Here is a 26,463-nt window from a genome sequence, read left to right as displayed (position 1 = left end):
TTCCCTTTTTTCTCTGGAAGGTATCTCCATTTTACACCAAACGCTGCACCTCCCCAGTTTGCAAACTGTTCACTGAAAGTCTCTTTCCTCCAAATTCAAGATAACCTTTGTTCACAGGAGTTGACTCAGAAGAATCAAAAGTTACATGCAGATTTTCAACTGTGCTGGGCGTTGGCACCCCTAATCCCTGTGTTGTTCATGGGTCAACTGTATTACAAACACACAGAGGCACTACTGGGTATCTGGTTAAGTTCAGTGCTATCCTGGAATGTTGACTTTATATAATAAAGACAGGTCAAGAATATTTGCTTTACTATGAGGCCACAGATGTGGAGTATTTTTATATGGGCCAGTTGCTTCTGTATCCGTAAATAGTGCTCTCATAAGAAAAAAGGAACCTCGGACTGAAAGATGACTTTCCCCTTTTGGCATGGTTCACTGGACACTGAAACTGAATGGCATCTTTAAAAGTTTCACGGACAAGGTAGATTCATCTCCAGTTATTTGCTGTTAATGCTTATCTTGAGAAATTGCAAAGCAACCTAGGGATCCTCTTGCATTAAATTACATTTTCCCAAGGATTAAGCAATTATATTTAGTTGCCTTGGATAAGCACCTATGGAGGAAAAATTTTTTTTTTTTTTTTTTTTTTTGCAGACAGCATCTCACTTTGTCACCCAGGCTGGAGTGCAGTGGTGCAATCTCAGCTCACCGCAACCTTCGCCTCCTGGCGGAGTAATCTTCCCCACCTCAGCCTCCCAAGTAGCTGGGACTACAGGCACACACCACTGTTCTCAGCTAATTTTCAAGTTTTTCTGTAGAAAAGGGGTCTCTATTGCCCAGGCTAAGAATAAATATTTTATATAAGTGCTCATTAAATACCCAGGAAGCCACCATTCTGTCATGCCCTTACTTCACAAACTGTTGCTTTCCACCCTTCCCCAGGGGAAAACACACCTAACATGGCAAGATTCATTGGCTACCGTTCAGCAAAACATTTTTGGATCCTTTAAGAGGAAAAATCTTACATAAACTGCACTTTAAGAATAAGGTTGTGCAGGATCTGGATAAACAAAAAAAATAAGTTTTATGGGACCTAAATTTCATGTCAACAGCCCTTTGAATCTCTGGCTCTACGAGGAATGCAACTAATCCAGGGAATGCCTTTCTTTGAAGATGTGTTTTATGCCACTGTGACCCCAGAGGAAAGATAGCAAATTATTTGGACTCTGATGCAAAAGGCATATAATCTGTATCCTGCTGGTTCTGGTTCTTACTAATAGTTAAAATGATGCATTAAAGGATTATAAGTGATTTAATCAAGACTATGTCTATTCTCATTGTAAATTAGCTTGCATTTAAGTATTATATGTGAAATCACTGAGTTAGTACACACTGCAAATATACCAAACAAGTTTGTACCTGCCTGATTTTGATGACCATAATCCAAATGTTTTTTCCATTTTCTGTATTGTAGTTTAGTCTGTGATTGAACACACACATTTTTATCCTACATGTTCTAATATTGTTAATATGTAACATCGAGATAAATTCAGAAGACAAACTACAACCCTTGCACTAAGAAAAGTGTGAAACAGACCATCTTTTAACATGAAGTATGATGTATGCTTTTGATCTATTGCAAGTTGAAGCACATGTTTACAGGCCAAAGCTTGTTTAAAATGATTTCAGAACCAAGTGTGAACATGCCATACAAAACTTAATATAGTGTACTCTAATTTTTCTCAATTTGACAAAAAATGGACAGAAGGCAAAATGAAAAAAATTTATTTCCTCAGTGTTTTATCCACTGTCAATACTGTATTTTTGATGCAATATATTTGCCAAAAAAACTCAGCTTTTATTTTCCATTTTAAACAACTACAATATTTACAAGCTGTTCAGAATAACACTCAGACACACACACACTCACAGACACACGTAAGTACATATGTCCTTATCTCTGGTTTATACTGAATGCTGGTAAAGGCCATGAATACTTTCCAGAGCCCATGATCAGAAAAGGAAAACCCATTTTCCTTTCTTACGTTCACTTTCCTAGAATCATTTTCAATATTCCTCCTTCCATTTCCTCATGCAGAGCTCATTGCCAGACTTGTATAGGTTTAATCAGTTTTTACATTTTACTTTTACTTAAACTATAAGCTTTTAAAAAGCATAAGCAGACATGATCCCCCCCTCGCCACCCATTTCCATTATTTTGGTTGTAGAATCAAGCTTCATAGATAAAAAATCTTGTTCAATCATAAGTACACTAAACCCAAGAGTCATCTGGAGCAGCCATCTTATGCTCTATCACTACTCTGTTGTCAATTCCGGGGCACCACCTCATTGTGCAGGTAAAACTCAGGAATTCATCCCCATCACAGTGTTAGATGACCTTTGTTCCTTCTAGCTTGGCTCCACTGAATCATAAATTGTCAGGTACAGAGCTGAGGCATAAGAAAAAAGGCATAACCCTATATAATAGGTGTAAGTCTTAGAACAGAGTTGTCATAGAACCTTGTGGTGACAATCAGCTCTAGTTCCACCAAAGAATGTAAGGTTGATTCCACAAAATGGCAGATAATGAAGTTCAACTCACTAATAGAAGTTATTTACCTTAATTCAGAAAGAGTATGTGGTATGTAGGCAATAAAGATAAATTGTTATACATAATTCTTGACAGATGACTCTGGTGAGGTGATTCAAAGTAGAAAATATACTTCTGTTTCAAGCAAACTTACTCCACTCATATCCTACCAGATTTATTTGTATAATAATTAATTCCTTTCCAATCACAGTTCTTCCTAGACATTTAACAAGTAAAAATAAGACGGGCTGGGTGCATATCAACCAAATTAAAATAAAAAAAGATAAATGGAGAAAACGATTGGCTTTTTAATACTTATTTTTAAAAAGCCATATTCAATGTAATATTAGAATTATGCTGTCCCAATGCATGGTAGTATCTAATTTTCTTCTTCCTCAACACCAATGAAACAATATCCATGTAAGACTGAAACAGAATGTGCAACCTCCATTAGCAAGTTCCATGTACTACATTAGCCTTGACTGACATTATCATCTCCACTAATCTCTCAATTAAAGGAAAAGCCTCTAGAATAAAAAGGGACATTTTATACCTTATCTAAACCATGTGTCCTATCAAAGGAGAAAATTAACTGGGTCTCTGTCCAAAGTAACTTTATATGATTACATTACACAGAAAAAGAATACGGATGAATAATGACGACTTAAAAAACAAACACACACACACACACACCCACCCCAGAAAAGGCTTTGTCCATATTCATGAAAAATTAATTAAATATAAATGAAATTAACAATCTGGATAGCAGTTTATGGTTAAGTAGCTAGTAAATATAAATTCAAAGAATTCTGACAAAATCATTATTACCTTTTTCTCAAGTCACATATTTATTTAGGAGGAAAGATGCTTGAAAGCTAGCTATAAGAAAAGGACAATTTTAGACACCGGGTGAATCTTCAACTTAAAAGGCCCAGTGCTGGATGAATGACTCACAACAGCAATCCACCAAATGCAGAGCTGCTAAGCAGAGGCAGAAGGATGCTGCTCAGAAGCACAGAGGAATTTATCAAGGCTATAAGCTAACCTTGCTGAAAAATGTGAGGCTGATTTTTATATTTTGGTATGTGATGGAAAAATAAACTAATTTAGAAAGAAAAACACATCTTCTTAATGGGTTTCCTACACAAAAACTTACATTTTCATTGTCTGACATTTAGTATACAGAGTAATTTTCCATATCTCACTTAATATACAAATATTGTCTGACTACTTCTGTTTTAAGAATTAGAAGTATTTCAGATATACTTGAAATATTTTCCAAAACACTTCGAATCTAATAGAAATAGATTATCATCCTCCAGTAACAAACTCAAAGAAGGCAGAACACTGGTTAAGTTTGTTCACTAATTTCCTAAAAGGTAATCTCTTAAAAAATATACATACAGCCTCACCACTTACTCTTCCAAGTTCCTTAAATATCAACATCTTATGTTAATCTAGATTCTTGGAAAAATTAAAGTTCTTTAGCAAAAAGTCAACATTAAAGTGTTATCCAGTGTTGAAAATGGTGTAAAAAGAGAGTTCACACCAAGGTATAAGTTGGAAGATTAACCAAAAACTTAGGAGTTATAAAATGTTTTTTGCCACTGAATGAAAGAAATAAAGGAAAAAAAGGCAACAATTTATAATTCATTCCACGATTACCTTTCTCTCAAAAGAGGGGGTGGCGGAAGAATTAAACAAGAAAAAACAAAGTTTTCAATCATACAACTCCACTAAAAGGAAATGAATAAAAAAGCTAGTATTTTAGTTACATCTTTTAACTTTCAAATTATGGAAATCAAAGCATTGGCAAATTTATAAACTAAAGACATTAATGTATGCTGAAGTCTTGTACATAACTGAAAAAAGTTAAGCAGAGAATCTAAACAAGTCACTCACTATTCTCTGGGGGGTTAGGGGTGAGGCAGGAACAAGAATTTATGATCAATTTAGTTAATGCAAGTATGTTTATTTCCATATAATAATTTAGATCAAATTATTCTTAAGAAATGGATCTTTCTTCAATTATCACCAATTCCCCGATGCAATTACTAGAAAAGTATTATGATTTTTAAAAGATTGTCAGTTTTAGACTCTTAAGAAAAACAACAGGGCTTCTCTCAGGGTTCCTAATTTATAAACTCACTAAAGAATTATATATGTTAACAAAATTCAACTTGTTTTGAGAAAAATATATATCAATTGCTACCCAAAATCAAAACCCAACATATATGTTCCATATAAAATCTAGTCTTGCATTTGAAATCTGACTTTTCAGAGTATGTGATGTGTTTAATTTTTTTTTTGGAGGAGGGACTAGAAATTAAAAAATTCTAGCCCTTCAGATTAAATAATGTAAAGGTCAGATTTTTTTTTCTGTGTGGGAAAATGAATTATCTTCCTCTAAGATTGAAAAGGCTCTACTTTTATCTAGGCAATGACCATGAAAAAAATCATACTCACCTCAGAAAGGGAACAAGCAGCAGGGAACATAGTTCCTTTCAGAAGATTTTAAAAATATATGTATACACAGAAATAGATTATAAATTCAGTTTCAGAAAAAAACCCTCCAAAACCAAAAACAACACTAAACTTTAATGGCATACTGTAGATCTGCCAAAATGAGGCAAATGCAGAATATAATGACAGTATCACAAGAATACATTTTTAAATGGTCAATTTAGAAAGGGTACCTTTGTATAAAGGTTCAGTAAATCATTTGACAAGTATTTTTAAACAGTAAATTTTGTAAAGTGTGAAGTCTATGGAAATGTCAACACAAGGCACATTAGGTTCTGAATGACCACAGAAGTTTAAAATTAGAAAAAGGGAAAATAAATAGGTTTTAAAGTGGAAATGCAGTAAAATCTGTATGTTCACTATTTACTTTCTTAGTTTAATTCCTTCTACTGTAATGTTATGCTATAATGTGATCTACATCAGAATTAGCAGGAAAAACAGCTTCTCTCTTCTGTCACCTCAACAAAAGATACTTTATACAGTAGCCACTAGGTACATGTAGCTATTGAATACTTGAAATACGGCTAGTGACACCATGATGAAATAGTAATACTTTGACTATACTGGATTAAACAAAATGTATCATTAAAATTAATTTTACCTGTTTCTTTCAATGATCTATTCACAAGGGGTAGAAAGATGGCTGCTCCTAAATGCTCAGAGGAGATGTACAATTTTCTTTGGAGTTTCACACCAAAAGGGAAAATTTTATCAAGGATTTAAAAAATGCGAAAAGTTGCAAATTAAATCAAAATTGAAGTTCCCATATCGCCCAATTGTAAATACGAGTAATATATTTCCCTGAATACGCATTTAAAAAAAATAAAATTTAAGTTATGAGACAACATATGAATTAAGTCAATTTCACAGTTATAAATATTTCAATTTACAGCTACACACTATAAATTACAGGAAATAAATTCAAGTAACGGAAAAAGAAGAGGGCAAAAATAAAAAGCAAAATTATTAAAGCAGGATATAATAATAATAACTGCACCACTTGGATACTTTTATTTGAAAAAAAATTTTACTTGATTAACTGAACTGCATGTGAATAACTTTAAGAGCTAGAAACTCATAAATAAAAGGCAATCGATCCTTTCTTTAAATTCCTGGACATTCATCTTCTTCTTAAAGAAAAGTGTTTTCTTCCCAGAAGCACGCCCAGCAGAGCTTGCTCTGGTGGAGAGAAGCAGAGCACATGGGCTCCTCTGAGATGTAGACACAGGAGCTGGCAGTGGTGTTCACATGACCGATCCGCTGACTATTGGCTCTGGGAAATGTCAATGATGAAGCTATGTATATCTTGAGATTCCATATTCACTTTAAAGAAAATATCCAATGTCCTGGCATGAAGTACACACTACTAACAGAAAAATGAGCAGCACAGTTCCTGCTACCTATGTTTATAAGGAAAGGGAAGGGGCTAATCCCAAAGGCAATTTAAATAATGGTATTTTATTTTTATATATAAATAAATGTTCTGAGAAATCTCAGACTTTAGTGCATTGCTGTAAAAAATTAGTGCAGTTTTTTTCATTAAAGTTTTTAGCGCTCAAGGAATAAGATAAATCTATGTCTGTTCATAGTCTCTTTCACTGTACATTAAACTTTTATACTGCTATAAGTCAAATGGAACATTTCTACACTGGTCTGTTCTTAAAAATCAAGGTAAATGAATTTCATGTTCTATGACAAAACATGGCAATTATTTTTGGCAAAGAAATTAGAAAAATATGAGATCATAGTTTAGAAATGAAGAGTTTGTTGATTTAAAGCATAGGCAATGCGTAGGAAAAACTTTTTTTAAGGATGTATTTTAACAGAACTTTATCCTTCATGCAAAATGTTTTCTCGGCAGCTAACTTAAAAAAATATTTCAGCTTTATTTGGGGATGGAGACAGTGACAGGAGTCAGGGTGAAGGGCAAAGGAGAGGCGCTTAACCAAGCTCATTCTATTTTCAGTCTCTCCCACATAGGATCAAAGTGATATCTGCAGGCATCTTCTGCTCGCTCCTCTCTTTTTCCAATGCCTTGGAATTGAGAGGGAAAAAGAAATGTCTTTATAATAAACACTGGCTCACACTTCAGCCCCAAGTTCTAGTACCCCAGTTTCAATTACAGTCACATATTTATCATCAATCTGGACCAGAAGCACTGCCTTGTCGATGTGGGATCTAGTACCTGGATCTCTGCTGCAAGGCACCCATCGGTGAATCACCTAATGATTCAGAATAAAACAAGAAGTTAGTCCTGGAGACCTGGAATATACTCACAAACTCTTACTCCTACCTAGGATTAGTAGTAGCAATTTTCTCTGAAAATTATACGTTTAAGTATAAATCAGCTAAAACCATGCATCCAAGTGAGGCGGACTTCAAAAAAGGCAGAGCCCCAGACCGCCAGCTTGTAAAAGAACTTACATGGCCTTCCATGCCCTCCTGCGGACTCCAGTCTTTCCAGCTATTTCTCCCAGCTTTTAACCGAATTCCTTCATCAGGCCACTGTAGCTCTTTCCTTTTAGACAGGTTGATCCCTTCCAGAATTTGACTGGGATCCACAATCTACATGGTAAATAAAAACATTTCCAATTCATTTTTTTCTTGATGATGAAAAATTATGTAATCTCAAACAAAATGCTTTTCACAGAGAGGGATTACTTTTTAAATTCCTATAATGGAATAAAAAAAAAATCTTAAGAGCTACCTCTTGAATTCTTTTCAGCCCTCTGGTAGACCTCACTGCAATGTCCATGAGACAATGGCTGAACAAGGAACATATATCACCATCACAAAAACTGTTTGCTTTCAGTTTTTAAGTTTGAAGAAATTTTTCCCCAACATTCAAAAATATTCTAGTCTTGAGACTAAGTAAGATAAGCTGTGTTTTCACAACAGTCCTTCATTCAACAAATAAATAAAAACAAGTAAGTAACAAAAACAGCACAAGACCACCTCTGGGCTTGCTTACTTGGACTCTGTAAATCACTTCTCCCTTTCTGGCGTGTGAATTGTTGGCAGGACTTAAGGTGTTGCCTGGCTGCGCGTCAGTGGCACTGCTCTGACCTCCCTCTGTGGCAAGAAAGCCCACGAGAGTGTGATGTTTGCAGGCTGGGATGCTTTGGCTGGAGCTGCTGGAGGAAGGGAGGCCGTGCTGCACACAGGCCAGGCCGCTCTGACCTGAGGGTTCCATTTGGTTCACCATCGACAGTCGGGATTGGATGGATGATGGCAAGTTTCGAAGCGATATCTGACTGGTAGAAGAGCGCCGACAAGGCACAAACCCAGTGGTAGACATCCGGAGGGATGAATGCCGGCTGCTATAGCAGTAGGAAGACTGGCTGGCTACTGAGGCCCGGGCAGGAGACTGTCTGACCAGGCCCGACTGCACAGAGTGAGAGCTGTGGCTAGTGCCTAGGAGGAGAAACAGCAGCACTCACTCAAAGTAGAATGACTCAGACACAATACTTCCGTTTTGCAGTTTCTAAGACTTTTTCCCCTAAGCAATTAATTGGTGAACTGATAGAACTTAATGTTTATGCCTAAAACTTTTAAAGTTAAGAAAAAGAAATACGTATCTGAGATCTGTTTTCTTTTGTGGTTTTTGTAATATATTTTTTATTTGCTAAAGTTTTTTAAAGTTCAAATTCTGTGGCATATGAAAGACATAATTAATAATTAAATATTTTACAGCAAATATCAGGACTTAAGGTTGGGATAAATCCTAAAATATGTTTCACAGAAGTATTTTAAAATAACAAGAATACTTCCATAATATATCAGAAATGAAATATCTCACGGAAATGAGACAGTCAGAAGGATTTACTAAGAAACACTGCATGATCTCACTTGTGGAATCTGAAAACCCCGAACTCACAGAAGCGGAGAGTAGAATGGTGGTTGCCAGGGGCTGGGGAAGAGGAGGTGTTGGTCAAAGGGTACAAAGTTCCACTGAGTCAAGAGGAACAAGCTCTGGAGGTCTACTGTATAGCCTGGGGACTAGAGTTAATAATAATGTGTTGTATACTTAAAAATTGTTCTTACCACAAAGAAATAAGTATATGAGGTGATGGATAGGTTAACTAGCTTAATTTAATCATTTCACAATATATTCACATATCAAAACATGATGTTGTATACCATAAATATATATAATTTTTGCCAGTTAAGAAAGAGAAATATTTATTAAGGCCCTACTATGTGGCAAGCTCTATAACTACTATTTCTCAAAGTATAGTATTACTGCCCTTTCAACTTCTACCAAGGAAAAGCTACACTGCCTATAGAGAGACAGTGAATACCACGCTGTAATTTTCATATACATTTGGGGATCACTACTAAATAGGAATGATCGGTGGCACTGAAAAGCAGGTTCTTCTGCATCCTTTTTCAAGTGGCTTGATATGATTCTTCAGACTGATCTTTTTCTTGACTCATAAGAGTAATGTAAAATTAATTACATTGAAAACATAGCTACATGTACTTTTTACCTAAAAATAAAAAGAGCTAAGCAAGGTAAGAACAAAAAGCACATTTAAAGAACACTGAAAGTTTTAGGTTTTCACCTAAATAAAAAATATTTAATTATTAATTATGTCTTTCATATGCCACAGAATTTGAACTTTAAAAAACTTTAGCAAATAAAAAATATATTACAAAAACCACAAAAGAAAACAGATCTCAGATACGTATTTCTGAACATCCAAAATGTTGATCTATTAGGTCTCTTCACTTGAATCCCATTGGAAATATATATATATTTAAATTTAATAAATGTCTTTAAATTTAAATGTCTTAGAACTTTATCTGATTCATGTGAAGTAGTCAGGGGGGCAGTTGGGGAGAGGATCAACTTCTCCATATGGCTGGATCAACTGCCCAGACATATGGAGACAGTTGAGACCTGATTCTTTCTGCACACCAGGTAGATGGTAGATCTCATGTCAAAGGGAAATTAATAAAAGCATACTTTGAGGGCCTAGAGACAGGGAAAATTTTCTTAATTAGGACATAAAAAGTACTAATGATAAAATAAATGAACAGTAAGTTGTTCTCACTAAAATTAAGGACTTCTCATCAGAAGAAGGCAAGTAACTCTTCACAGTAAGAGAATGAAAAGACAAGGGACAGAATGGGAAAAGATATTTGTGGTACAGAAAACTGAAAGAGCTCCAGAATATAAAACACAAATCAGTAAGAAAAAGATAACCAAATGGAAAAATAGGCAAAAGATGTAACTAGGCACTTTAGAAAGAGGAGCTGCTGACAAATTCATTAAAAACTTCCATTCTTAGGTATCAGAGTAATGCAAATTAAAAGAATAAAATTAAAGACCACCCCTTTTCCTGCCCCGCCTGGAGCAAGCAAGGAGCAGAGGCAGGAACTGACAATCTTCAAAGCTGGGAAGGTTGATAGGACTGGTGAGAGTACCAACTGGTTTAAAAAAAAAAAACCTTTCTAGAAAGATTTTTGGCATTATATATCAAGAGTCTTATTCTCATAAGCTTTGGCCTAGTGATTTCATTTTTAAAGTCTCTAACCTATGAAAATAATAAATGATTACAAAGACTTATATACAAAGATTATTACAACATTATGTTAGAATAAAAACCAAGTCATTGTCCAACAGGGCAGAAGTTAATTATAATAGGTTAAATATTGTCAGCCTTTAAAAATTATATTTTCAGCCGGGCGTGGTGGCTCACGCCTGTAATCTCAGCACTTTGGGAGGCCAAGGTGGGTGGATCACGAGGTCAGGAGATCAAGACCATTCTGGCTAACACGGTTGAAACCTCGTCTCTACTAAAAATACAAAAAAAAAAATTAGCTGGGCGTAGTGGCATGCACCTGTAGTCCCAGCTACTCGGGAGGCTGAGGCAGGAGAATGGTGTGAACCCAGGAGGCGGAGCTTGCAGTGAGCCGAGATGGCACCACTGCACTCCAGCCTGAGCAACAGAGTGAGACTCCATCTCAAAAAATGAAAAATAATAAAAATAAAAATAAAAATTATATTTTCAAAGAATCCTTAATATATTAAAATGTTTATGTTGAATTATCAAGTTTAAAAAGTATATATACAAATATATAAAATATATATATATAAAAAAATATGAACAAATGGAATAATGTACAACTTGGAATAAAAAAAATTATATTTCTGAGCTGGGTGTGGTGGCTCACGCCTGTAATCCCAGCACTTTGGGAGGCTGAGACGGGCAGATCATGAGGTCAGGAGATTGAGAACATCCTGACTAACATAGTGAAACCCTGTCTCTACTAAAAATACAAAAAATTAGCCAGGCGTGGTGGCGGGGGCCTGTAGTCCCAGCTACTCGGGAGGCTGAGGCAGGAGAATGGCGTGAACCCGGGAGGTGGAGCTTGCAGTGAGCCAAGACTGTGCCACTGCACTCCAGCCAGAGCAAGACTCCATCTCAAAAAAAAAAAAAATTCTATTTCTGAATTTCCAAGTGGATCACATGTAATCCTCTTTATACACATATACTAACCAGCCTCTATGGCTAAGAAGCTAACATTAGACATATAACTTTGTTTCACATTACCTAGTGTTGGAGGATAAGATGTCACAGGTGGGTGGAGTCCAGTTCCTGATCCCTGCCCAGGATTTCCAGTGCTTCCCTGGGTCACGTTGCTGTGGGGATTGTTGGCAGTTGTTGCATTGTTACCAGTGCAGGAAGTCCCACCTCCAGTATCAGAATCTTCGATATTGCCACCACTGTTACATCCAGCTCCGCAACCTTTCCTAAGCCTAGGAACAAATACCAGAGTAGGAAGCATTATTCCAAGATCACTTCAAAATGGGTATTTTATTCTTTTTCCAGCTATTCTGAACTGCAAATGCTACTAATGTTCACCTTTTAAAGTCTTTATGGTGCAATCAATATAAGGAACAAAAAAACTCATTACATTTTCAAAGAATGGCTTAAGAACTAAACGTGTCATATTCACTGCCTCAAATCTTTCATATACTCTATTATCTGTCCTGCACCATAATAAAGAACTGTAAATAACTCAGTTGTACCATTAAGATCACAGCTGGAAATGGTTTTTTTTTTGAGACAGAGTCTCATTGTCACCAGGCTGGAGTGCAGTGGTGCAATCTCGGCTCACTGCAGCCTCCACCTCCAAGTTCAAACGATTCTCCTGCCTCAGCCTCCTGAGTAGCTGGGACTACACACACCCGCTACCATGTCCAGCTAATTTTGTATTTTTAGTAGAGACAGGGTTTCATCATGTTAGCCAGGATGATCTCGATCTCCTGACCTTGTGATCTGCCCGCCTCAGCCTCCCAAAGTGCTGGGATTACCCAGCGTGAGCCACCGCGCCGGGCCTGGAAACAGAATTCTTACCAGTGCCAATGTCTGTTCAGTGACTCTGAACTATGTAACCCCTGAAAACCTAATTTATTTATACTGTTAATATAGTGTACTTGAAGAGAGGTGCTGAAATCATTTTTCCTATTTTTAAAAAATGGAGAGTGACTAAGCAAACAAGGACAATTGGGCACTCTATGCCATTTTTCTTAGGGGAAAGAATCTCTTTATGGTAATTCCAGCATATTAGATCTTTTTCGGAAAGAAAATTTCTTTGAACACTCCCCTGACTTATATTGTGCCTTCTGTTTGGGCAGAGATTGAACATTTGAGAGTTTGCTGCTTTAATTGCCAGATTTGGTTTTCTTGAGCTATATTTAAGAATCTGAACAACGCTTATGTTCTGCAATATTTCTTCATCATCCAAACTATGATGTTCCTACACCAGACATAATTTACTAGACAAAAGACAGAGAAAAAAAAATCATGTGAATATTTGAAAATACTGTAGATTTCAGATCTGAGAATGTATTGTTAAAAAGGCAGTAGTATCTCTGCATTGCCATCAAGTCTCAATGTGTACAGAGTGCTCCCCCTAGTGTTGGAACAGAATGGTAAACCAGAAAAAGTAATCAACTTGCATATTATGTTTTTCTCTTAATTTCCTGTTTGTACAGAACAAATATCCAAATATTCTAATAGTGGTAATATACAATAGAAAGTTAAAAAAATTAGAGGGAATTTTCCAAGATTCTACCAAGTAATAGAGCAATGGTTCTTAACCACAGTTATACATCAGATTTATCTAATAAGATTTTGAAGATAAGAATGCTCAGATTCTACTTCTTGAAGTTCAGAAATAATGGGTTCATATTGTACCATGGCACCTGTAATTTTTTCTACAAGCTTCCTAGGTGATGCACACTGCCTAGATTAAGAGGGTCAGGAATAATGCACACTGCCTAGATTAAGAGGGTCAGGAACCAGCACTGAATAATGCAACCCCTTGGCTCACCTGTGCCAGGTTGACACTATGAAGTTCCTGATATTTCCCAAGCTGATAGGACCCCCAAGAATGTCTTTAAGCTGTTCGTGGCTGTCAGAGTAAGAAGTTGTCAGGGGTGAGACAAAGATTGGGTAGCCAATAGGTTGATCACAAGATGAGTTTATCATGTTTCTCAGGGCTTGCTTTGCATTTTGGATGCTACCTCTCTCTGGGTTACGGTTACGTAGAAAAACAAGCTCCTGCTGTTGCCCTGCCCAAAGACCTCGAACACATTCCTTATTCACCTGAAAACCAGAACACAAGGGAATTAGGTTAAGGGGCCAAGAATAAAATTTACAGAAACAGAAGAGCAGAAATGGAAGGAATACAAAAGATAATATGATAACCAGTTGTGAAAAGCAGGGAACAAATGTAAGTAGGTCACATTTAAATAGGAGGTAACCAATTTCCCTTTGTCATTAGCAGGTTGCTAAATAATAAGCATCTACAGAGCTCTTTCTTCATGCTCTGTATTTAAAGTATCAAGTAAAATGAAGTCAGTTTAGTTTTTTAACTTGGGAAAGCACTGATAAATAAGACAATAGACATCTTTTATAGAAATGAGAGATAAATATTTACGGTTGAATGTTTATGACATTTGTGGGTTGATTAATGTGAATTTAAAAAATAACTATAAACTATCAGAATAAAATTTCAGAAATTAAGCCTCTTAAAGCCCTGAGATGTTTAAAAAAACAAACAAGCAAAAGTTAGAATGAACTACTTAACTTCTGATCTCTATTAAGTACATGGTATGCTATCATTTTGCAACCTAGGAATCATATTATATGAGCAATGTGGTGCTGACTTTTTAAAAAGAGATGCTGCCCAAAATGCATATATAAAAGATATAAGACCTGCCATTTAATGGATAAAAGACTGTCAAAACTGAAATAACCAAAAATTTTAAGGCTTTATGGCACATGAGAAACTTTCAGAGGACAGAATAAAGTACTAAAAAAAAATAAGTAAAATTAAGTGCTCATAAACAAGAAAGACTAATGTAATATGGTCATCACATTTTTTTTTCTGTGAAAAAACTTTCCATCACTTTTTAAAAGTTTACATCAAGGCTGGGCGTGGTGGCTCACACGTGTAATTGTACAGCTTTGGGAGGCTGAGTTGGGTGGAACACTTGAGGCCAGGAGTGTGAGACCAGCCTGTGCAACATGGCAAAACCCCATCTCTACAAAAAACACAAAAATTAGCCAGACATGGTGGTGCATGTCTGTAGTCCCAGCTTCTCGACAGGTTGAGGTGGAGCAAAGGGAGGTCGAGAGCCTGCAGTAAGCCCATGATCATACCACTGTATTCCAGCCTGGGCCCAAAGTGAGACTGTCTCAAAAAAAAAAAAAAAAAAAAAAAAAAGTTTAGATCAAGTTATTCAACTTCTATGTTTTGGACACAAATAAATACCTCAAACACTTACTTTAATGACCCTGAAGCTCAGGTAGCGTCTGTTGAGCATGATGATTTTATATTCATTGGTGCCATCATCCATGACATGCCGCAGAGCAAGCAAGGAGGGAGAGTTGGCAAGTACTGCACTCCGCCATGCAGGGTCTCCTTCATGGGCTATTACGAGGTTTTTCTCATGAGATACTATGGCTTCATAGAGCACAGTAGGGTCATCATATTCATCTGGAGAAGTAAAATGATCCTAAATACAAAAATAATATATAAATTTTTAAAGGAAAATAAGAGAACTGATAAATTCTACAGTTACTAAGTGAAAGGTCTTAAAAACTAGTTTATTATGAATACTTCAACACATGTTAATATTATTAGAGATAAATTATAGATTCTCCATTATAACCGGGTTAGGAATTAGCTCATTACTGCTATACCATTTTTGTAAATTCCTCAATCCAACCCTCTCCTCCAAGTTCTAGATGAATAAACATCATTTCTGGTTTTTATGTGTTTTGTTTTTCTCTTTCAAGTTGGTTTTTCATATCTTTATTCATGTTTTTTTTTCTGTTGAAGGATTATGTCACTATTAGGTAAGGAAGGCTAAAACTATATAAAAGTTCTCTATATTGTGTTTGTTTTTAACTAGATACTTTTCACATGAAGTCATACCTCTAAAATGGGTTCTAATATACCACTTTATCCTGCATCTCACCTAGTTAAGATACAGCTCAAAGCTAGAAGCTCTGAGCACAGATTTGGGGTCCTAGTCCTAGAGAAGTTGGTAAAGTTTTCTCTGAAAAGTATCTTGGTCTTAATAACTACTTATTCATTTGATAGTTATTCAGTATCTACCATGTACAAGACCGTCTGGCAGGCAGCATGGATGAAACAAAGAAGATATGAAATGTATCTCCCTATTACAAACCTACACATTAACAGGGACAGGACATATACTGAAATAACTGTAACACAAATCTGCAGTTTTGAAATGGTATATTAAAGAAATGTAAATATGATAGGCTGCTTTCATATTTATAGTTGGGAGGTTGACAAATTTCTGTATCCCAGTAAAGTAATCCATTTGCACTCAAGTCAACTGACCAGAATTTGTGCTATGTGAAAGGAGAAGAGGGAGAGTAAGAAGGAATATCCTTAAGGATAGAGTCTGTTAGCTGGGGGGTTGAGATATGTGAGATAATACTGTACACATAAATAATGCTTCATAACGTAAAATGTTCTACATTATTTCACTGGAATCTTACAACAATCTTGTCAAGTAGGTTAAGTTGATAATACCTGCATTTTCCATGTTTAAAAACTGAAGCTTAAAGAGGCTTAATTGCTTCCTAAGTTTAGGAAGTTAGTAAATGCCAGGAAGAAGATTTTGGACCTCGAAGACTGGTATTCTGGAATAACTCAGTCAGACAAAATAAAGAAAAAAGAATTAAAAAAATGAGGAGAGTCTTTGAGGAATATGGGATTATGTAAAGCAACCAAACTTACCAATTAATGACATTCCTGAGAGAGGAGGCGGAAAAGTAAACAACCTGAAAAACATTTGAGGGAATAACTCAAGAGCATTTCCCTAATCTTGCTAGAAAGGTGGACATCCAGATACAAGAAATCTGAGAACAGCTGTGAGATACTATACAAAATGAACATCACCAGGCATACAGTCACCAGGGTGTCCAAGGTCAACACTAAAGAAAAATTCTTAAAGGCAGCTAGAGAAAAAGGTCAGATCACACAAAAAGGGAACCCCATCAGGTTAATAGTAAACTTCTCAGAAGAAACTTTTTAAGCCAGAAGGGATTGGGGCCTGTTTTCAGCATTCTTAAAGAAATTCCAACCAAGAATTTCATATCCTGCCAAACTAAGCTTCATAAGTAAAAGAGAAATAAAATCTTTTCCAGACAAGCAAGTGCTAAGGAAATTTGTTACCACCTGACCAGCCTTACGAGAGATCCTTAAGGGAGTTCTAAACATGGAAACAAAAAAATAATACCTGCTACCACAAAAACACACTTAAGAACATAGTCCACAGACCCTATAAAGCAACCATACAGTAGAACTATGAAGCAACCATTCATGATACATGATAGGACCTTCATGATAGGACCAACAACTTCATGATAGGACCAAAACCTCACATATCAATATTAACCTTGAATGTAAATGGTCTAAACACCCCACTTAAAAGACACAGAGTTGCAAGGTAGATTAAAAAAAAAAAGATCCATTTGTCTGGTCTCTTCAAGAGACCCATCTCACATGCAATGACACTCATAGGTGCAAAGTAAAGGGCTGGAGAAAGATTTATCATGCAAACAAACAAAAAAGAGCGGGGGTCACTATTCCTATATCAGATAAAATAGACTTTAACAACAGTAAAAATGGAAACAAAAGGTCATTACCTAATGATAGAGGGTTCAATTTAACAAGACATAACTATCCTACATATATACGCACCCAACACTGGAGCACCCATATTCATAAAACAAGGTTTTACTGGCCTACAAAAAGACTTAGCCACATAGTAATAGTAGGGGACTTCAATACCCCACTGACAGTGTTAGATCATTGAGGCAAAAAACTAACAAAGAAACTCTGGACTTAAGTTTGACACTTGGCCAATTGGATCTAATAGACATCTACAGAATACTCCACCCATCAACCACAGACTATACATTATTTTTATCTGCACACAGAACATACCCTATGATCGACCACAAGCCTGTCCATAAAGCAAGTTTCAATAAATTAAAAAATCAAAATAGGCCTGGCGTGGTGGCTCACGCCTGTAATCCCAGGACTTTGGGAGGCCAAGGCGGGCGGATCACAAGGTCAGGAGATCGAGACCATCCTGGCTAACACGGTGAAACCCCGTCTCTACTAAAAATACAAAAAATTAGCCGGACGTGGTGGCAGGCGCCTGTAATCCCAGGACTTTGGGAGGCCAAGGCGGGCGGATCACAAGGTCAGGAGATCGAGACCATCCTGGCTAACACGGTGAAACCCCGTCTCTACTAAAAATACAAAAAATTAGCCGGACGTGGTGGCGGGTGCCTGTAGTCCCAGCTAATCGGGAGGCTGAGGCAGGAGAATGGCATAAACCCAGGAGGCCAAGCTTGCAGTGAGCCGAGATCGTGCCACTGCACTCCAGCCTGGGCAACAGAGTGAGACTCCATCTCAAAAAAAAAAAAAAAAAAAAATCAAAATAACAGTAACCATACTCTCGGACCACAGTGGAATAAAAATGGAAATCAATACCAAGAAGATCTCTGAAAACCACACAATTACATGGGAATTAAACAACTTTCTTGTGAATGACTTTTGCATAAAGAAATGAAGTTAAAGCAGAAATAAAAAAATTATTTGAAATAAATGAAAACAGAGATACAACATGCCAAAATCTCCAGGATGCAGCATCTATGACAAACCCGCAGCCATCATACTGAATGGGGAAAAGCTGGAAGCATCCCCCTTGAGAACCAGAACAAAACAAGGATGTCCACTCTCACCACTCCTATTCAACACAGTACCAGAAATCCTAGCCACAGCAATCAGGCAGCGGGGAAAAAAAGGCATCCAAATCGGAAAAGAAGTCAAAGTATCTCTCTTTGCTGCTGATATGATTCTATACCTAGAGAACCCAGAAGACTCTGCCAAAAAGCTCCTGGAACTGATAAATGACTTCAAGTTTCAGCATACGAAATCAGCATACTAAAATCAGTAGCATTTCTATTAACCAATAATATTCAAGCCGAAAACCAAATCAATAATGCAATCCCATCTACAATGCACTCTCTCTCTCTCTCTCTCTCTCACACACACACACACACACACACACACACACACACACACACACACACACACACACACGAATACATCTAACCAAGGAGGCGAAAGATCTCTACAAAGAGAACTACAAAACACTGCTGAAGGAAATCAGACATGACACAAATGGAAAAACATTCCATGCTTATGGACTGGATGAATCAATACTGTTAAAACAGCCATACTGCCCAAGGCAATCTCCAGCTTCAATGACATTCCTATCAAGCTACCAATGTAATTTTTCACAGAATTAGAAAAAACTCCTAAAATTATATAGAAGCAAAAAAACAGCCTGAACAGCCAAAACAATTATAAGTAAAAAGAACAAAGCCAGAGGTATCACATTACCTGACTTCAAATTATAAGGCCAAAATAGCACGGTACTGGTAAAAGACAGACACACAGACCAATGGAACAGAATTAAGAACCCAGAAATAAAGCTGTACACCTACAGCCATCTGAGCTTCAACAAAGTTGTCAAAAAAATACGCAATGGAGAAAGGACTCCCTATTCAATAAATGGTGCTAGGCTAGCTGGCTAGCCATACGCAGAAGAATGAAACCAGACTCCTATCTTTCACCATATACAAATATTAACTCAAGATGGAATAGATTAAAGATTTAAATATAAGACCTTAAAATATAAGAATCCTAGAAGAAAATCTAGGAAACACCATGTTGGACATCAGCCTTGGGAAATAATTTATGACTAAGTCCTAAAAGCAATTGCAACAAAACCAAAAACTGACAAGTGAGACCTAATTAAACTGAAGAGCTTCTGCACAGGAAAAGAAGTTGTCAACAGAGTAAACCGACAACCTACAGGATGGGAGAAACTATTCACAAACTATGCATCCAACAAAGGTCTAGTACCCAGAATCTATAACTTAATTCAATAAGCAAAAAACAACCCCATTAACAAGTGGGCAAAAGATAAGAACAGATGCTCCTCAAAATAAGACATACAAGCAGCAAACAAGTGTGAAAAAATGCTCAACAACACGAATCATCAAAGAAATCCAAATCAAAACCACCATCTCACACCAGTCAGAATGACTATTATTAAAAAGTCAAAAAACAAGAGATGCTGGCAAAGCTGAGGAGAAAAGGGAAGGCTTATACACTGTTGAAATGCAAGTTAGTTCAGTCACTGTGGAAAGCAGTTGGAGATTTCTCAAAGAAACAGAACTACCATTTGACCTAGCAATCCCATTACTAGGTATAAATCCAAAAGGAAATAAATTTTTCTACCAAAAAAACACACACTCTTACGTTCATTGCAACACTATCCACAATAGCAAAGATGCAGAATCAACCTAGGTGCCCATCAACGGTAAATTGGATAAAGGAAATGAGGTACATATACACCATGGAATACTAGGCAGCCATAAAAAAGAATTAAGTCGCTTCCTTTTGCAGCAATATGGATGTGGATAGAGGCCATTATCCTAAGCAAATCAGGATAATTCTTATAAGGTTCCTCTCTTCTAGGAATTGCCTTTAGCTAATGGAGCTGCCTGGGTAGGAGATGCCGGTGCAGGGTGGGGAGGAGCGGGGAGGTACATCCTTCTCTGTATGGGGTGAGAAGTAAGGAAGTACACAGCATAACTTTTGGAGATATTGCTAACTCCACAGCTTCTTCTAGAATCCAGCTAAGGCTAGAATTCAGCTAAAACACATTTTACTGAGCTGCTTCCCTTTTTCAATCCCCCTTCTAAAACTTTTTTACAACATTTCTTGAGTGCACCCCTCAATTAATCTCTTGCACAAGAATCTTGGACTCTAACCTGTTTCTAGACCACTTGATCTAAGATAGCATTCATAATATACTGATAAGCAGTTCTTAACTTCTGTATATCATACACCAACTCTCCTAATTTTTCTTTTAAATACTGAGTTCACGTTTTCCTATACAAGCAGACAGCCAGATGTCATATGATGTGCTATCTTTTAGCAAATAGTTCTATTAGGAAAGGAATGCCATCTTTGTAGAGTAGTATTTTTACAATTACTTGAATGAAAAATAAAAGTCCAGACCCAGGCAATAATAATTTATTTTTCTACCTTTTAATTTTTGAGACAGGATCTCACTTTGTCACCCAGGCTGGAGTGCAGTGGTGTGATCATAGCTCACTGCAACCTTGACCTCCTTTGCTCAAGCAATCCTCTCACCTTAGCCTCCTAAGTACAGGCACACGCCCCCATGCCCAGCTCATTTTTTTTTTCTTTTGAGAGGGAGTCTAGCTCTGTCTCCAGGCTGGAGTTCAGTGATGCAATCTCAGCTCACTGCAACCTCTGCCTCCCAGGTTCAAGCGATTCTCCTGCCTCAGCCTCCCAAGTAGCTGGGATTACAGGCACACACCGCCACGCCCAGCTAATTATTGTATTTTTAGTAGAGATCAGGTTTCACCTTGTTGGCCAGGATGGTCTTGATCTCCTCACCTTGTGATCCGCCCATCTCAACCTCCCAAAGTGTTGGGATTATAGGCGTGAGCCACCGCACCCAGCCCATCTAATTTTTTAAAAAATTTTTTGTAGAGACAGGGTCTTGCTACATTGCCCAGGGTGATCTCAAACACCTGAGCTCAAGCGATCCTCCTGCCTCAGCCTCCCAAAGTGCTGGGATTACAGGCATAAGCTACTACACCTGGCCAATAATCATATTCTTAAGAAAATGAACAAAAAGCTGGAAATTATCAGGCATGCCCAAAGTGGAAAATGTTTCATCTTGTTTAAATATCTCTTTCACTGGCTTTAAAATGGTTGAATAAATATGTAAAGTTCTACGTACATTGAAAACTGTGAGGTGCCTCTGTATGTGGTGATTTGGAAAGATGTCCATGTCATATTAAATGAAAAAAAAAAAGCATGTTACAATTAATTCGTACAGCAAAATTACATTTTTAAAAAGGAGCATATCACATACATAGATGAAAACGTATGTGCTTAGAAGAAATCATAAAAGATATATCAAATTACTGGCAGTGATTGCTTTTTGGGGATACTGTACAATAACATGGAGTGATGGAAAGATGTTTATTATTGAGCAATGTTTACTTTTTAAGACTATTCAAGAGATGTTATCAGTTTTACTGGTAAAAGTTTTCAAAAGAATTTTAGAAATATACTTGAGATGTTATAAGCAGATGCACAGGACACACTATTTTTTTAGAACAATGAAACTCATTCATTAAACAAACATTTATAGTCCACTGTACCAAGCAAGGAGAACATAAAAATTAATATGAAATTATTCCTTCCTCAAGGATATCACAGACTATAAAATTTTCAGCACATATCGTAAACTCATTTGGATTTTGATTGGTTTTAGTTCTAATAACTACGTAATCCTCAAAGAGTACTAATAAAGGAAAATAAATAAGAAGGAAAGATATTTTACAAAAGCAATTAAATAGAGGACAAGAAAGAGAACAGATGAAAAAAGCAATTTGCTTCATCTGAGTTTTGGTTAATCTTCTTCTACAAAATTGGGATGAAAATAACTTTCTGGGTTGTGGTGATCTAATGCATATGAAAGTACTGTGTACATGTAGGACAATATGAAATAGTAAATACTGCACAGATCATAACAGTTTCTTATTGGGGTTTTTTTTAGAGACAAGGTCTTGGTCTGTCGCTCAGGCTGGAGTGCAGCGACGCAATCATAGCTCACTGTAACCTCAAACTCTTGGACTCAAGTGATCTCCCATCTCAGCTTCCCAAGTAGCTGGGACTAAAGGCATGCGATACCTTGCCTGGCTAATATTTGTTTCTTTTTCACAGAGACACAGTCCCACTATGTTGACCAGGCAGGTCTCAAACTCCTGGACTCTAGAGATCCTCCCACCTTGGCCTCCCAATGGTGCTGGGATTACAGGCGTGAGTCATCACGTCCAACATAACAGTTTTAATTACCAAAAAGTAAGCACATGTAATACATAAGGTTGGAGGGGGTGGGGAAAGAACTATACAGAAAAAAGTTCAAAAACACCTATGAAGTACTAAAAGTACATCATCAAAGACTATGTCTGAAAGGCAAAGGTTAATAGAAATTTTATATTTTCAGCTCTCTGGAAAACAATCTTCTTAAAAGTCAAGTTTGAAATATGATTTACAACAAAATGCACCTATTTTAAGTGTACAGTTAGATGCATCTTGACAAATGTGCATACCCAGGTAACCACTGCTGCAATCTAGATATAGAGCATTTCCATCACCTCAAAAAGTTCCTTCCTGCCTCTGGCATTCACTCTCTGAACTTCAAGTAACCACTGATCTACTGTTTGTTATCAGTTTCTTTTTATTGCTGAGTAATATTCTGTTGTGTGGATATACCATAATTTGTACGCCTGTCTGCTAATGGACATTTGAGTAGTTTCCAGCTGGAGGTTATTATGAATAAAAACACTGTAAACATCTGTGTTTAAGTCTTTGTGTAGACATACAGAGTCGACCCTGAAACAATGCAGGGGTTGGGGTGCCTATCCCTATGCACTCTACAATCCATGTATAACCTTTGACTCCCCCAAAAATGTTAACTACAAATACCTTACTGTTGACTGGAAGCCTTACCAATAACATAGTCAATTAACACATATTTTGTATTTTATACATATTATTTACTGTATTCTTATAATAATGTAAGCTAGAGAAAAGAAAATGTTATTAAGAAAATCATAAGGAAGAGAAAATATATTTACTGTTCATTAAGTAGAAGTGGATCATCATAAAGGTCTTCATCTTTGTCATCTCACATTTGGAATAGGCTGAGAAGGAAGAAGAGGAGGGGTTGGTCTTGCAGTCTCAGAGGTGGCAGAGGTGGCAGAGGTGGAAGAGGTGGAAGGAGAGGGAAGAGAAGCAGGCACACTTGGTGTAACTTTACCAAAAAAACACTGTACTTTTCTGACATTTTTCCTTTTTCATTTCTTTAAAAACGTTTCCATATAGTACCAATTCTTCTTCTACCTTATGCTTTAGCTTTAGCGCCCATATCACAGAAGGGTCCATACTGTAAAAGAAGTCAAAATCAGTCTTGAATAATCCGAATCACTCTGCCAGACTGTGTAAAGTCAACTTGTTTTCTGGCACTGCTTCCTTGTCTTCCTCATCATCTGGCACTGGTTTGGAAGCACTCATCTCCATCAAGTTATCTTCTGTTAATACTTCTAGTGTGGTGCTTAATACCTCTTGAATTTGTCCAAGAGCCACACCTTGTAATCCTTCATCCCCGCCTTTTTTTTTTTTTGCCATATCCACAATCTCATGATTTCCTTGATTGGCTCTGTCATAAATCCTGTGAAGTCATGTACAACATCTGGACAGTTTTCTCCAGCAGAAATTTATTGTTTTGTATTTGATGGCTTTCATGGCTTTTTCTATAACAACAATGGCATCTTCAATGGTGTAATCTTTCTAGACTTTCATGATGTTCTATCAGGGTTTTCTTCCATAGCACTGACAATCCTTTCCATTGAGTACCATGTGTAATGAGCCTTAAAGGTCTTTATCGTACCCTGATCTGGAGGCTGAATTAGAGATGTTGTCTAGAGGCAAGCAGACCACCTCCACACCTTCAGTGTTGAACTCATGAGGTTCTGGGTGGCCACAGGCATTGTCCAATATCAAAAGAACTTTAAAAGAAGGTCCTTTACTGGCAAGGTACTTCCTGACTTCAGGGACAAAGTATTGGTGGAACCAAACCAGGACGAGTTCTCTTTGTCTAGGCCTTCTTGCTGTACAATCAAAATAGCAGTTGGTGTTTATCTTTTCCCCTCAAGGCTTAGGGGTCAGCGGCTTTATAGGTAAAGGCAGTCCTGCTCATAAACCCCTCTCTGCATTTGCACAAAACGGTAAACTTAGCTTACCCATTCCTGCCTTAAATTTTGGTGCTTGGTGCTCTTCCTTACTAAAAAATGTCCTTTGTGGCTTCCCCACCCCCAACCCCCGCTGCAGAATAGGGCACTTTCACCTGCATTAAAGATCTGTTGAGGCAGATATCCTTTTTCCTCAATGATTTTCTTAATGGCATCTGGGAATTTGTCTGCTGCCTTTTGGTTGGCAGAAGCTGCTTCTCCTGTTTTCCTGATGTTTTTAAAGCCAAAGCTCTTTCTAAAATTATCAAGCCATCCTTTGCTGGCATTAAATTCTCCAGCTTTAGGTCCTTCACCTTCGTAATGCTTTAAAGCTGCCATATAATGACGTCGCTTTTTCTTGAATCACATTAGTGTTTATAGGTATGCCTTTCTTATAGCAATCCTGCATCCAACAAAAAAGCTATTATTTTCAACATGAGATGAAAAGGTATTTTGTAAAATGCGCAAGGTTTTCCACCTGCTGGTGTAGTAACCGTGGAAGCTTCACGAATTTTCTTTTTTTCCACACTCATCCTTAAGATGGATTCACTTATCTTGGAATGGTGGGCAACCACAGTTGCAGACCTCAATGTACGGCACATATCAAGCAACTCAACCTTTCCTTTTAATGTCATGACTTTTCTGTTTCATGGGGACCCTTTCAGCATCCCTAGTAGCACTTTGTATGGGTCCCATGGGGTTATTTAAGGTTTATGGTACTGCACTAAACACAATGAGAAATACACAAGAACTGCAAGAGATCACTTTTTATTGAAATACACAATTTACTGGAAAGGCGAACTGCTCACACAGATATGATTAGTGCCACACGGCGTTTTAAGCATACTCCCAACATTTGAGCTCACTGCAATAGCAACAGAAGGTGCCTACGAAATTACTGTAGTACATAATATTAATATGTACCACAGTTGACTTTATGTAGTTACGATGTAATACTCCATCTTTATGTTTGTTTACATTTCTTTCAACTGCAGATGGTGCCATGTATAGTCTGTGTTTTTGTTAAGTTTTGATAAATTTTAACTTTTTATAACAGATTTCTGTGTGTTTTATGGTAGCAAATAATAAAATAAACTAGTATCTATGTATATTTTATGCATTCATGACATACCTAAGTTTGTCTTATTTTATTGGTATTTCTAGGCTTTGTAGTTCATCTTTTTCAAATTGTTGCGAATTTCCAAAAAAGTTTCCAATACATTTACTGAAAAAATCTGTGTATAAATGTAGCTATGCAGTTCAAACCTGTGCTGTTCAAGAATCAATTGTACTTTAATTCTCTTGTGTAAACATCTAGAAGTAGAATTGTTGGGTTCTAAGGTAGATGCATATATCCTTTCTTTTAGTATATAAGCCTATTGTTCACTTTTATGGATTTTCATGAGCACATGAACTTTGGCAATGATCAGTACTGATTTACACATCCAGATTTTCCTGCCTGAGAGATCCTCATAGACAACCTAATGTCTTGCTCAAAGTGACGATCAATATATGGCTGTTGTTTGTGACTTTATAGGTCAATCTCCACCCTCCTAGAAGGTATATCAGAATTAAGGAACTTCTCCAGGTTGCATTACATTCTCCGCTTCCTCTCCTCCCCTCAGCCCTCCATGGCTTCTTGGTTCCAATTCTACATTCTCACCTCCCTCTTTATAAATGTTGTCAGTCCAGGCTAATGATGGGAGTGTGCTATATCCAAGTGTGTTGGGCCGGAATATAAAGTAAAGAATCACTGATATCGGCAATAATGCCACAGCCAAAGGAATATTTAAGGAAAGAGACCTGGCAGCAACAGGCAAGAGAGTCCTGTAAGGAGAGACTAGGGGCAGGCACCCAAGGCATCAGAGG

The 26,463-nt window shown here is 37.0% G+C and overlaps 1 protein-coding gene and 1 long non-coding RNA gene across 14 annotated transcripts in view; one reads left to right on the top strand and one right to left on the bottom strand.

The window, feature by feature from the left end:
- LOC134760087 (uncharacterized) overlaps nt 1–5,204 on the top strand; it is a 33,050-nt gene extending 27,846 nt beyond the window's left edge. The window contains exon 3 of the long non-coding RNA XR_010136995.1: nt 3,434–5,204. This is a non-coding gene — a long non-coding RNA (uncharacterized LOC134760087). The remainder of the gene's footprint in view (nt 1–3,433) is intronic.
- Nucleotides 5,205–6,978: 1,774 nt separating this feature from the next.
- Nucleotides 6,979–26,463, bottom strand: part of PCNX1 (pecanex 1) — a 196,746-nt gene continuing 177,261 nt past the window's right edge. For 8 of the 13 annotated variants that reach the window (XM_054530275.2, XM_054530277.2, XM_054530281.2 and 5 more), the window contains 7 exons: nt 21,534–21,554; nt 14,922–15,152; nt 13,463–13,737; nt 11,677–11,882; nt 8,088–8,530; nt 7,541–7,681; nt 6,979–7,338 (listed from right to left, as the gene is read on the bottom strand). In XM_054530275.2, the coding sequence (XP_054386250.2) occupies nt 7,198–7,338; nt 7,541–7,681; nt 8,088–8,530; nt 11,677–11,882; nt 13,463–13,737; nt 14,922–15,152; nt 21,534–21,554 (1,458 nt within the window). In that variant the 3' untranslated portion in view covers nt 6,979–7,197. The remainder of the gene's footprint in view (nt 7,339–7,540; nt 7,682–8,087; nt 8,531–11,676; nt 11,883–13,462; nt 13,738–14,921; nt 15,153–21,533; nt 21,555–26,463) is intronic. The other 5 variants (XM_063715609.1, XM_063715608.1, XM_063715610.1 and 2 more) reach the window with 1 other exon arrangement.

The sequence above is a fragment of the Pongo abelii genome, chromosome 15 (genome assembly GCF_028885655.2).
Source record: "Pongo abelii isolate AG06213 chromosome 15, NHGRI_mPonAbe1-v2.0_pri, whole genome shotgun sequence".
In the NCBI taxonomy this organism is placed as follows: Eukaryota; Metazoa; Chordata; class Mammalia; order Primates; family Hominidae; genus Pongo; species Pongo abelii.
Note: the sequence above shows the minus strand (reverse complement) of the source record. Positions and strands in the feature narration are given on the sequence as shown.